General features: G+C 38.0%; 1 protein-coding gene across 1 annotated transcript; it reads left to right on the top strand.

Moving 5' to 3' along the window:
• Positions 1–3,549: 3,549 nt before the first annotated feature.
• LOC127083431 (zinc finger protein GIS2) lies at positions 3,550–5,829 on the top strand. Its single transcript, XM_051023743.1, has 8 exons — positions 3,550–3,636; positions 3,929–4,051; positions 4,157–4,315; positions 4,389–4,553; positions 4,698–4,814; positions 5,375–5,456; positions 5,546–5,641; positions 5,742–5,829. The coding sequence occupies exons 1-6, from the start codon at positions 3,583–3,585 to the stop codon at positions 5,423–5,425; spliced, it is 669 nt and encodes a 222-aa protein (XP_050879700.1). The 5' UTR covers positions 3,550–3,582; the 3' UTR covers positions 5,426–5,456; positions 5,546–5,641; positions 5,742–5,829.
• Positions 5,830–13,009: the final 7,180 nt, after the last annotated feature.

Below are 13,009 nucleotides of genomic sequence, written 5' to 3'. Positions count from 1 at the left end.
AGAGTGGGAGAAGAGGGGTTAGAGAATTCTATGTCAGATGAGATGACAAAGTAAGGAGGTGATTCTGGGGCTGAAGATGAGGAGGTAGTTTCATTCATTTGTTCAGCTTCAGATAGGGGTAAGGAGGTAGTGGTAAGGTTAAATTTTGGGAGTGGTTGAGATGTTCTGGTCGTTAAAGGAGGGGTTTCAGATGGAGTGTATAGAGGTGTTGGTAGAGGAATAGAAGAAGCAAGTTGTTGTGTTTGTGCAGAGGGAGCAGGAGAGACAAACTTACCAGAAGACTCATGCAGAGGTGCTGGAGGTCTTGATCTAGAGGATTCTCCTAGCTTTGCTTTCTTCGCCTTCGATGTCTTCTCAGAGGGACCTCTTTTATGCCTCATGAAGTTTGGAGCTTTATCTGGCAGATCGTTTAGATTGAATTCTGAGATATCCACTCCTTCATCCTTCAGACCTTGGAGATAGTGGAGGATTGCCTCTTTGGGTTCTTCCTTGGAGAACAGATATAGACCATGGGGAATTTTCCTCTGATCTTTTAAGGCTTCCCAAGAGGTGTCTTGAGTAGGTCTAACGTTGACCTTATCCAGAATCCCCATGCTCTTCAGATTCTTGGAGTTCAGAGGCTTTCCAGTGTCGATTGCCATGTCTTCCATGAGCCTGAGCCTTACCAGATGGTCCACAAGACCACTCTCTATCAGTACATCTGAGATGAGTCTTCCCAAAGGAATGTAGGTTTTGGGCTTCATGTGATTTCTGGTTTCTCGTACAGAGTCTTTGAGATACTTGAAGAGAAGTGCTGGGAGGCATAGCTTCAGACCTTTGTGAATGCAGTACAGAATACATTTTTGATCTGTGTTGATGTAGTCTGAGGAGTTTGACGTTGGGCGATGATGGATGGTACCCAGAATGATCTTCAGCCAAACCCGGAGGTTCTGAAGTAGTTCTTTGTTCTTTGAGGGGTTGCCTTCAGCATTTTGTTTGAAGATTGTTGGGTTGATTTCTTGAGATATGTATTTCGCCCTGGGATTGATGTTGTAGATTCTTCTGCCTCCATCTTTCTCCATGCTCAGAAGAGCAGCGATGGACTTCTCCGTTATCACCATCTTTACTCCCAGAACATAGGAGACGATGAAGTGGTCGTCAGCATCAGCAAATATCCAGAATTCTTTAACAAGATTTGGGTAAACTGGACCGTAAAGGCGTTGAAAGTAGTTTCTCCAACCCTGTTTGTGAAGTTCTTCAGTGAGGTCTATGCCATTTCTTTTCATATTATCAAAATCCACCAAGGATTCACATAAAACTTCCAGTTTGTCAAAGGGCGTTGCAAGATGAATATGGGGCTCACGATCGAGAATGTGAGGCTCCTTGTAGATTGGTGTTGTAACTACGCCTGTGACCGTTGGAGTAGGGTTGCTGGTGCTTTGAACTTGATCGCTTGAACTTATTTGCTGAGAGTAGTTGAACACAGCTTGTTGTTGAGCATCCATGCTATTGATGAAGAACTGAGATGAAGATGAAGAACTGCTTGCAGAAATGCCTTGAGAGAACTGCGGTTTAAAGAGTGAGTGAGAGAGAAATGTGTGTAAAGTGAGAAATGAGTGTTTAAATACCCAAATTAGGGCGCATGCAAAACGACACACAAATCAGAGTTTAGCACAAAAACCAAGTTAGCACGTTTAGAGGGAGAAATGATTATAGCTCATAAATGATGTCTAATCCCAACAGTCAGCACACTGCTCGAGGAGATCTCAAGAGACTGTTCCTTGATTACTGCTGGACAGCTGTCTAGAAGTTCCAAGGTCAGACGCAAGGCACTCCATGTGTTTTGATTTATCTGATCTTTAGGAATACCAAAGGATTGGTTCCTGGAGATTTCTAACTCAGATAACTTCTAACTAGGTAGAAGTATCAGAGTCAGAGGCAGAATCCATTTGTTTATGTCAGAGTCTCATTTGACAACCTCAGAGGCACATTTTATTCAGGGTAGTTTTGAATGTTCAGATTTTCTAAGATAAAGAGGAATCTATCTTCAGCTAAGGGTTTAGTAAAGATATCTGCCCATTGATGATCTGTATCAATGAACTTCAATGTTACTATCCCTTTCTGAACATAGTCTTTGATAAAATGATGTTTTATTTCAATGTGCTTAGCTCTGGAGTGCAAAATGGGATTCTTACTTAAACAAATGGCAGCAGTATTATCACAAAAGATAGGAATGTTACTCTCGAAGATTTGCAGATCTTCTAACTGATTCTTCATCCAGAGCATCTGAGTAGTGCACAATGATGCTGAGATGTATTCTGCTTCTGCCGTGGACAGGGCGATAGTTGATTGTCTTTTGCTTGCCCAGGATATCAGATTGTTTCCCAAGAGCTGACAATTTCTAGATGTGCTTTTTCGTTCCAATTTATCTCCTACGTAATCTCACTACGCCAAAAAGTGCTTTTGGCAGCACCAAAAAGAAAGCGCTTTTTAAAAAAAGCGCTGTAATAGCTTGAAAAAAAATTCGCCTATGTAAAGAAAGCGCTTTTAAGGTAAAAGCGCTCTTATAGGTCTCCACTTATGAAAGCGCTTTTAAGGTAAAAGCGCTCTTATAGGTCTCAGTCTCACATCTATGAGTTTCACACTTATGAAAGCGCTTTTAAGGTAAAAGCGCTCTTATAGGTCTCATGGGTTTCACACTTATGAAAGCGCTTTTAAGGTAAAAGCGCTCTTAGAGGTCTCAGTCTCACACACTTATGAAAGCGCTTTTGAGGTAAAAGCGCTCTTATAGGTCTCATGGGTTTCAGACTTATGAAAGCGCTTTTAAGGTAAAAGCGCTCTTATAGGTCTCAGTCTCACATCTATGAAAGCGCTTTCATGGTAAAAGTGCTCTCATAGGTCATTTATAAAAATTATAATAAATCTAATTTAAAAAATAGATAGAATCATGATTACTTTAAAAATTTAATTGAAAATATTGATTTTAAAAATCTTATTTCTTAATAAATCGTGTTTTTATCTTTTAAAAATTAATGTAAAAAAAAGGCGAATTCTTAAATACTTATATAATTAATTGAGTACTGTTACCTTCAATAAAAGTTGATTTAAAATATTGATTTGTTTTTCTTAAAAGTAAATATAAAAAGTGACGTACGTTCAATGTTATTGTTTAATTGGACGAGGTATGATATCCAACTAAATCCCAAGTTATCGAAGTGTTCACCGTAAAAATTATCGAACCTGCGTTTGATTAGGGTTTACACTTCGGAACTCTGAATTCTGAGCGGCATGGGAAAGAAGGAGAAGTCGAAAGCCAATGCAAGAGAGCACGAACAAGTCGGCGAAGCAACCGACAATCTCGACGGCGCTTCCACGCCATCACTCGTGTTCAGTAGCGATGATGATGATGACGAAGCCAATCAAGATCTGAGTCTCAGAATCGTTGAAAAGGCCCTACGAGCGCGAGAGGCAAAGCTTGCAACAAACGACGCCGTTTTAAACGGCGTTGATTCTTCTCTTGTTTCGCCATCGCAGCAATCTGAATTCAAGATGATGCAAAGCGACGGCGTTTTGGATGGGTCGAGTGGGATCACTGCTTGGGAAATGATGGAAGAGAAGAAAACGACGAAGCTAATGGTGGACTCTGGGTTTTCAAGTGTACGTCTTATGCTGTGTTTGGTTTCTTCTAATTTCTGAAAAAGTGTTCTATTTTCTTCTGTTTTTATTGATTTTATATAGAATTGAATTTTCTTAGCGTATTTTGATAAATTGGAATAGACACACAAACTACTCCTTTGGAAATCAATTAGATTATGATTGTACTGAAAATGGGAAATTAGTTCAAAAATTGCATTGTATAAGTTTTTAATTTAAGTTTTGAGGTTTTTTAGTTTCTAGGATTTGGGTGAGATACATTGGATATTTTGTAATGCTTTTCTTTTTTCTATAGGTTATTGTAGCTGCAGATCAAGAGGTGGAAGAGATAATCAAAACTACAGAGAACCGTGAGTCCGTGGATCTGGAAGCAAGTTCGGGTCAGATAGGCGACAATGTGGTTCTGCGAAAGCTGCTTGTGAGTTGATATATTTGATCTGAAATGTGATTGATTGATTTTCAAAATACTGTAAGCTGAGGAATGCTTAGTTGGGTATATCACTTCATGTTTCTTTTCTATCAGCGGGGTCCAAGATATTTTGACCCTCCAGATAGTAGTTGGGGAGCATGCTATAATTGTGGCGAGGAAGGTCATGCTGCTGTAAACTGTACAGAAGCGAAGCGGATGAAACCGTGCTATGTATGTGGTGGTTTGGGACACGTTGCAAAGCAATGTACTAAGGTATGTTTGCTTGCCTATTGGCTTCCGAAGGTTTAAAAGTGTTTATACTGAGATCTGCTTGATGTTTCTGTAGACGAATTGCTATATCTGTAAGAAAGGTGGCCACCGTGCCAAAGATTGTCCAGAGAAGCACATGTCGGCACGTGTTCCTAAAAGCTTAACGGTGTGCTTGAAGTGTGGGAATTCTGGGCATGATATGTTTTCATGCAGGAATGATTATTCACCGGATGATCTCAAGGTTGTTCTTTTCTTTTTTGTCATATATTACAAATTTGCTAGAGGTTTTTGGTTTAGTTTTCATTAGAATAGTGCCTTACATTGGATATGAATGGCTCAGTCAGTGATTCTTTTCTTTCTTTCTTTCTTTCTTCTGTTTGATTAGGAGATTCAATGTTATCTCTGCAAGACATTTGGCCATTTGTGCTGTGTCAATACTGCTGATGCAATACTGGGAGAAATTTCTTGTTACAAATGTGGTCAGATGGGTCATACTGGTTTGGTAAGTTATATTTAATAAATTATATTGTTATTTACGCGCCTTTCCTAATGTTTTTACAAGGGAGATTTTATCTGTCCTTTTGATCAGTGCCAGCTTCCACACAATTACATATTCATAATTTGAGAATAATTTAATAAAAACTAAAAAATATACTGAAAATCTCTTTCAATCACTACCCTTAAATTTCTTGGTGGCATTTATGGTATAACATTAGGAGTGCATATTGAGAACTATAAGCTGAAGTGCTGAACCCTTGAGAACTTGAAGTTAAATGGGTCATTTTATGCATAACTAATTATATGATATTAATAGTTCACAATTAGATATTCTCTAAAATGAATGGATGCTGCATCATAACTAGCAAGTAGCAAATGCATGTACATCTTGTAAGGAAGGACATGGTAAACATGGGAATGAGAACTGAATTGGGACCCGTGAAGATGGTGAATGGACAAATTATCCGGATATGAAGTAATTAGTTGATACGTAAGTGAGACTGTTCTAAATATTCGTGTATATTTATGTGAGATTGTTCTAAATATATGTTTTTATTTTGTTAGATCAATAAAAGTGTTCCGATCTCAAAGACAAGCTCGAGTACCACGTACTAAATCCAGCAACATTACGTGGATAAAAGTGCAGGTACTTTAATTTTCACAATTTTGCTTATAATAGTGATGCTACTTGATAAGAAAAGATAACTATACATTCTTATTTATTTTTCTATGTAGTGTCCTCTACAGCGCAACGGTATCGATTGCGGATACTTTGTAATGAGGTTTATGAGGGAAATCATTAATATGAATCAAATAGAGATTCCAATCACGGTATGGATTTATAACTTAGGATTTGTTTTAATATTTATCGAATATTTCATATTATTTATTACTTTTAACTAAATCATGCATATTATGTTTTGTTATGTAGTACTTTGATGAATACAAGTGTGCTCATTACACGAGACTGCAGTTGGAACAAATCAAGGAGGAATTGTGTCAATATTTTATTGAGAAAAGATTAATTAGTATATAATGGTTTCAAAATAACATGAATACTTTGATGAAGAATGGTTTCTGGTTGGCAAGTGTATAGTTCTTTATATTTTTAACAGATTAGTTATGACTCCAAATAGGCCGTATAACATATTAGTTTTGACTTGTGTATAGTTCTTTATAATTTTAGTGATATCTTTAATTTCATGGATAGATTAATGTGTTCATTCTTGTGTTGGTTTGCTTTAAAAAATTACAAATGCTTGAATTATGACTCCAAATGTGTTCAGTGCCTATCTATCCTTGTGTTGGTTTGCTTGAATTATGACTCCAAATGTGTTCATTCTTGTGTTGGTTTGCTTGTGTTGGTTTAAAAAATTACAAATGCTTGAATTATGACTCCAAATGCTTGAATTAGAGAGGCTTGATTTACAGGTTTATGGGATTATTCCCAAAAAATATTATAGGTTGAAATGGTAGGCTTAAACTGAAGGCAGCGTTTTGTTATTTTACTAGAGGAAAAGACAGCGCTTTTTAGTAAAAAGCGCTGCTAAAGGTTGTCAATAGAGAGCGCTTTTTACTAAAAAGCGCTGCTAAAGGTTGTCAATAGAGAGCGCTTTTTAGTAAAAAGCGCTGCTATAGGTTGTCAATAGAGAGCGCTTTTTACTAAAAAGCGCTGCTATAGGTTGTCAATAGAGAGCGCTTTTTAGTAAAAAGCGCTGCTATAGGTGGTATATAGACAACCTTTAAGAGCGCTTTTTACTCAAAAGCGCTGCTAAAGGTTGTCAATAGAGAGCGCTTTTTAGTAAAAAGCGCTCTTAAAGGTTGTCTATATACCACCTTTAGCAGCGCTTTTTACTAAAAAGCGCTCTCTATTGACAACCTTTAGCAGCGCTTTTTAGTAAACAAAAAGCGCTGCTAAAACCTATAGCAGCGCCACCTACGGCAGCGCTTTTAAGCGCTTTTAAAGGCCAAAAAAAGCGCTCTCATAGGTCTTTTTTGGCGTAGTGTCTGCATCACAATAACCAGAAAGTCTATACTCTGATGTTTTCTCATACATCAGGCCCAGGTTAGGAGTTCCTTTCAGATATTTGAAAATTCTCTTAACTGCTGTTAAGTGAGTTTCTCTAGGATCTGATTGAAATCTGGCACAGAGACAAATGCTAAAGAGAATATCAGGTCGAGTAGCAGTCAGATAGAGAAGAGAGCCTATCATACCATGATAGAGCTTCTGATAAACCTTTTTACTGACTTCTTCCTTTTCAAGAATGCATGTTGGATGCATGGGAGTCTTTGCAGAGTTGCATTCAGCCATGTCAAATTTCTTTAGAACATCTTTTATGTATTTGCTTTGATGAACGTACGTGACTTCTGAAGTTTGGTTAATTTGAATTCCTAGAAAGAACTTTAGTTCTTGCATTAAGCTCATTTCAAATTTTGCCTGCATTAACTCAGAGAATTCTTGACAAACAGAGGCGTTAGCTGAACCAAAAATGATATCATCAACGTATATCTGGCATATCATGAGATCATTGTTAAGGTTTTTACAGAAGAGTGTGGAGTCAACTTTCCCTCTGATAAAATTATGTTCCAGAAGAAAATTACTTAATCGTTCATACCAAGCTTTGGGAGCTTGTTTAAGTCCATATAAGGATTTTTTAAGTTTAAAAACATGTTCTGGATAATTTAGATTTTCAAAACCTGGAGGTTGGTTGACATACACTTCTTCTGATATATAACCATTAAGGAATGCGCTCTTGACATCCATTTGATACAATTTGATAGAATGATTTATAGCGAATGATACAAGAAGACGAATAGATTCTAACCTGGCGACTAGAGCAAAGGTAACCTTGAGCCACCAGTCGAGCTTTGTTTCTGACGACTTCTCCTTTCTCATTCAGCTTGTTTCTGAATACCCATCTGGTTCCGATAACATGAGTGCCTCTGGGCTTAGGAACAAGATCCCAGACATCGTTCTTTGTGAATTGATCTAGCTCTTCTTGCATGGCTAGAACCCAGTCGTTATCTTGAAGTTCCTCATCACAGGACGTAGGCTCGATCAGAGATACTAGTCCCAGAGGAGTTTCTTCAGAGGTCTTGAAGGTAGACCTGGTTCTGACAGGTTCGTCCTTGTTACCCAGAATCAACTCTTCAGATATGTTGAGGCGACTTTTAGCTTTCTTTGGGATTAATGGAAGGTTAATTTCTTCAGGAGTTTGAATGGCAGTTGCTTCTGGAGCTTTGTCAGATCCTGCAAGAGTGATTTCCAAATCTGCAAAATTCTCCACTAGCTTTGACTTTTCAGGGTCAAGCTTATCGTCAAATCTGACATGGATTGATTCTTCCATAATTTTGGTTTCTGTATTGTATACTTTGTAGCCTTTAGAGCGTTCTGAGTATCCTAACATAATACCTTTATGTGCTTTGGAATTAAACTTGTTCAGATGTTCTTTAGTGTTTAAAATAAAACAGGAACATCCAAAAGGATGAAAATATGAAATGTTTGGTTTTCTTCCTTTACACAGTTCATAGGGAGTCTTTTCCAGAATAGGTCTTATGGAGATTCTATTCTGAATATAACACGTTGTATTTACAGCTTCGGCCCAAAAGTGCTTAGCCATATTTGTTTTCAAATTCCCCACCATGATCACTTCTGACTCTTACAATTTTAGAGTCAAATTCTTTTTGCACTTTGGAACATAAGCTAGTGAATACAGAGTGAGACTCACTCTTGTGCTTTAGGAATTTTACCCATGTCCAGCGACTGAAATCATCAACAGTGACTAGTCCATACTTCTTTCCATTGACTGATGCTGTTTTCACAGGACCAAATAAATCAATGTGAAGAAGTTCCAGAGGCTTAGAGGTAGTAACAATAGTTTTCTTTTTGAAAGATGTTTTTAAAAATTTCCTTTCTGACATGCTTCACACAGAGCATCTGAAGAGAACTTCAATTTGGGTAGGCCTCTGACTAACTTGAGTTTATTTAGCTGGGATAATTTCCTCATGCTAATGTGGCCCAAGCGTCTATGCCATACCCATTGCTTTCGTGAACGGACATCAGACACTTCACATTTTGTTCTTTTAAATCAGAAAGATTTATTTTATAAATATTGTTTTTCCTCTTGCCTGTGAATAGGACAGAACCATTGTTTTGATTTATGGCTTTACATGTTTTTTGATTAAAGATTACATCATAACCGTTATCACTTAATTGACTTATGGATAACAGGTTATGCATTAATCCTTCTACGTAAAGGACATTAGATATAGAGGGAAGAGTACCATTACTAATAGTTCCGGAGCCTCTGATCCTTCCTTTCTGATCTCCTCCGAAGCCTACGAATCCAGCGTCTTTAAGTTCCAGGCTTTGGAACATAGACTTTCTTCCCGTCATGTGTCGCGAGCATCCAGAGTCCAGGTACCATGACTGGTGTTTGAACTTTGCTGCATAAGATATCTGCAACATAAACAATCTTATCTTTTGGTACCCAGAGTCTCTTGGGTCCTTTATGATTAGTTTTCCCAGAGTTTCTTATCACTTTGGGTTTTCTAGAATTATCAAATTTTTGCTCTTGTGTGTGTGTATAGTGATATGAAAATGGAGATTTAGGTTGGTCACTAGTAGGAGTTTTATCTTCCTTAGGATCATACCCAATTCCTCTTCTATTGTTCTGACTGACTCCATAAATCATGGATGTCATTACACTCCTTCCTATCCCATTTTTCAGAAACTTTTGAAAGGCTTTTTCGTATTTATAAATTATCGTGTTTGAAGTTTGTGGAGCTTGAGATAACGCTTCTTCCAGTTTTAAACAATTTTTCTTTGTTGCATCTCTTAGTGATGTTAAAACTTTGTTTTCATCTTTTAGTTCTAGAATTATTATCTCAAGTTTGCCACATTCTTCAAATTTTTCTTTAAGACGGCCTTTTATTGCTTTAAATTTTTGTTTTAGTTTCTGATATGAGCTAAGAGTTTCAGACAAGCATGATTCCAGGTCAGATCGAGAGAGTTCAGAAAATACCTCTTCTGATTCAGATTCTTCATCTGAAGTGTTCCTGGATGTGGTAGCCATGAACGCCACATTGGCCTGTTCATCAGAGTCAGATTCACAATCATCCCAGGTAGCCATCAATCCCTTCTTGGTTCTGAGGGAATTTTTCTTGAAGCTCTCTTTTCTGGAACTGTCTTTCTTTAACTTGGGACATTCGTTCCTGTAGTGACCTGTTTCTTTACATTCATAACAAGTAACATCTTTGTTAGTTTTACCTTTTGAGGTTGATTCTGATCGATCCCCTCTGGGTATTGGTCTCCTGAAGTTATTGTTTCTCTTTTTCCAGAGTTTTTTAACTCTTCTGGTTAGGAGGGACAATTCTTCTTCATCATCAGAATCTTCCTGTTCATAGTCACCAGCATCTTCTGTTTCGGCCTGGAAGGCTTTGTTTCTGTCAGATTTGCGTTTTTCAGATCTGGACTTTAATGCAACAGACTTGTTCTTCTTCTGAGGCTCATCTTCCTCCAGTTCCATCTCATGACTTCTGAGTGAACTAACAAGCTTTTCAAGACTGATGTTGTTCAGATCCTTTAAAAGCTTTAAGGCAGTGACCATGGGTCTCCACTTCTTTGGTAAGCTTCTGACTATCTTTTTGACATGGTCTGCAGTTGTGTATCCTTTGTCTAGAACTTTGAGACCTGCAATAAGAGTTTGGGATCTAGAGAACATTACCTCTATGGCTTCGTCATCCTCCATTTTGAAGGCTTCATATTTCTATATTAGAGCCAGAGCCTTTGTTTCTTTGACCAGAGAGTTTCCTTCATGAGTCATTCTCAGGGAATCGAGTATGTCTTTAGTTGTTTCCCTGTTGGTGATTTTTTCATACTCGTTGTAAGATATGGCATTGAGAAGTATTGTTCTGGCTTTGTGATGATTTTTGAATTCGCGCTTCTGATCATCTGACATCTTACTTCTGGGAACTTCAACTCTAGCATCTGTTACAGGAGGTTTGTATCCATCAGTGACAATGTCCCAGAGATCAGCATCATAGCCTAGAAAGAAACTTTCAATTCTATCTTTCCAGTAATCGAATTTCTCTCCATCAAAGACAGGAGGCTTAGCATTGTAACTGTCTCTTTCATTTGTGTGGGCCATAGTTTTTCTTGTTCTGGATCTCTCTACACTGTTAAGTGTTTGATTAGAAAATCAATAACAGAGCCGAAGCTCTGATACCAATTGAAGGTGAGAAAAACAAGAAAGGGGGGTTTGAATTTTTTTGGAAAATAAGCGCTTTTGCAGAATAAGAACACACATGGTTTTATACTAGTTCGCTTATAACACAAAGCTACTCCAGTCCACCCGGGCAAGGTGATTTCGCCTTCAAAAAGGACTTAATCCATTAATCTTGAAAGATTATTACAACCAACGTCTAAGAGAAAGATCTCTTAGTCCTCCCAAGTATACAGACTACGCAGAGTCACTTGAGGAACAAAAATCAATTTAAGCAAAAAGGAATTTGTAATCTAAAGTGCTTCTAAGATAAGGCAAATATTACAGCAATTTGAGCAAGCAAGAGATTTCACGTATGAGCAACAGCTCGTGAAAGACTAAGAGAGAAAGTAGAGTATTTATGTGCATTCAGGTGTATCTCTCAATGAGGTTCGCCGTCCTTTATATAGTGGTGAAAGGACCGTTGTAATGATGGCAGAATATTTGACTTTGATGAGAGTTTAATGCCATTACTTCTGTGTTTCTTGCCATAACAAAATTGTCTCCCTGAATAACTTCTTTCCAAATATATATTCTTTCCATTTGAAGTTGTAGTTTCCGTTACTCTTTCTGGATAAGGAGATTCTTCGTCAGAATCTGCATTAACTCTGTTAATCTGAGATTGTTGTGATGTGACATCAGAGCTTCTGATAGTCCTGGTCTTTTAGATCATCAGCGTTGATTCCAGAGGAAGTTTAGAGCTTCTGGTATTCTGATATGTTGTTTTGCTCAGAGTCAGAACTTCTAGAGCGCGCTTCTTCTTCAGATGCTTCTGATCTTCTGGTGCTCTGTATCTGATTCGATTATGGATCTGATAAAACGATCAGATTCCTTTGTTCTTGTTCAGAGTCCTGCACACTTAGAGAAATTTCGCTAGAGTGCCATTTTTGGTTTCATCCTTTGTTATCATCAAAATCCTGGAATCTGTTGTAGAACAATTTTTGTTCTTACAGGTTCGTCTCCCATTCACCTTTGATTTGATTCACAACCAAAGCTGAATCTACATAGACGTCTAACTACTTGATTCTGAGATCATTGGCCTCTTCAAGCCCCATAATGCAAGCTTCATACTCAGCCATATTGTTTGTACACTTGAAAGTCAATCTAGTTGTAAATGGAAAATGCGTGCCTTGAGGAGTAATAATCACTTCCCCAATGCCATTACCATACTGATTAACAACTCCATCAAATACCATGCCCCAACGGGAACCAGGTTCTGGCCCTTCTTCAAGCAATGGTTCATCATAAGCTTTCATTTTCAAGTACAAAATCTCTTCATCAGGAAAATCATACTACACTGACTGATAATCTTCAATCGGTTGGTGAGCCAAATGGTCAGCCAAGACACTACCTTTAATTGCTTTCTGAGATCGGTATTTGATATCATACTATGATAACAACCTCTGCCAAAGGGAAATCCTCCCAGTTAAAGCAGGCTTCTAAAAAATATACTTGATTGGATCCATTTTGGATATCAACCAAGTGGTATGATTCAACATATATTGACGCAGACGCTTAGCGGCCCAAGCCAATGCGCCACAAGTCCTCTCAAGCATAGAATACCGATTCTCACAATTGGTGAACATCTTACTGAGGTAGTAAATATCATATTCTTTCTTTCCAATCTCATCTTGCTGACTGTCATACCCCAAAATTTGCCCGTTAAGTGTTCAAGACATTTTTCAAGACATTCTAATCCATTTTCAAGACATTAATGTTAAAGGAACAAGGGTCCAGCGCACAGGTTACCAAATCCAGAAGATGACCTAAACTGGCATGCTCGCTAGGCGAGCAAACCCTTCGCTAGGCGAATCCTTCGTTACCTCACTCGCCTAGCGAGCTCACGAAATACCAGAAAATTTTGGCCTTAATTCTGAGCCCACTAAGACACAACTATTATAAATACCATAACTTCACACAGAGAAGGAGGAGAGGG

The sequence above is a fragment of the Lathyrus oleraceus genome, chromosome 5 (genome assembly GCF_024323335.1).
Source record: "Lathyrus oleraceus cultivar Zhongwan6 chromosome 5, CAAS_Psat_ZW6_1.0, whole genome shotgun sequence".
In the NCBI taxonomy this organism is placed as follows: Eukaryota; Viridiplantae; Streptophyta; class Magnoliopsida; order Fabales; family Fabaceae; genus Lathyrus; species Lathyrus oleraceus.
Note: the sequence above shows the minus strand (reverse complement) of the source record. Positions and strands in the feature narration are given on the sequence as shown.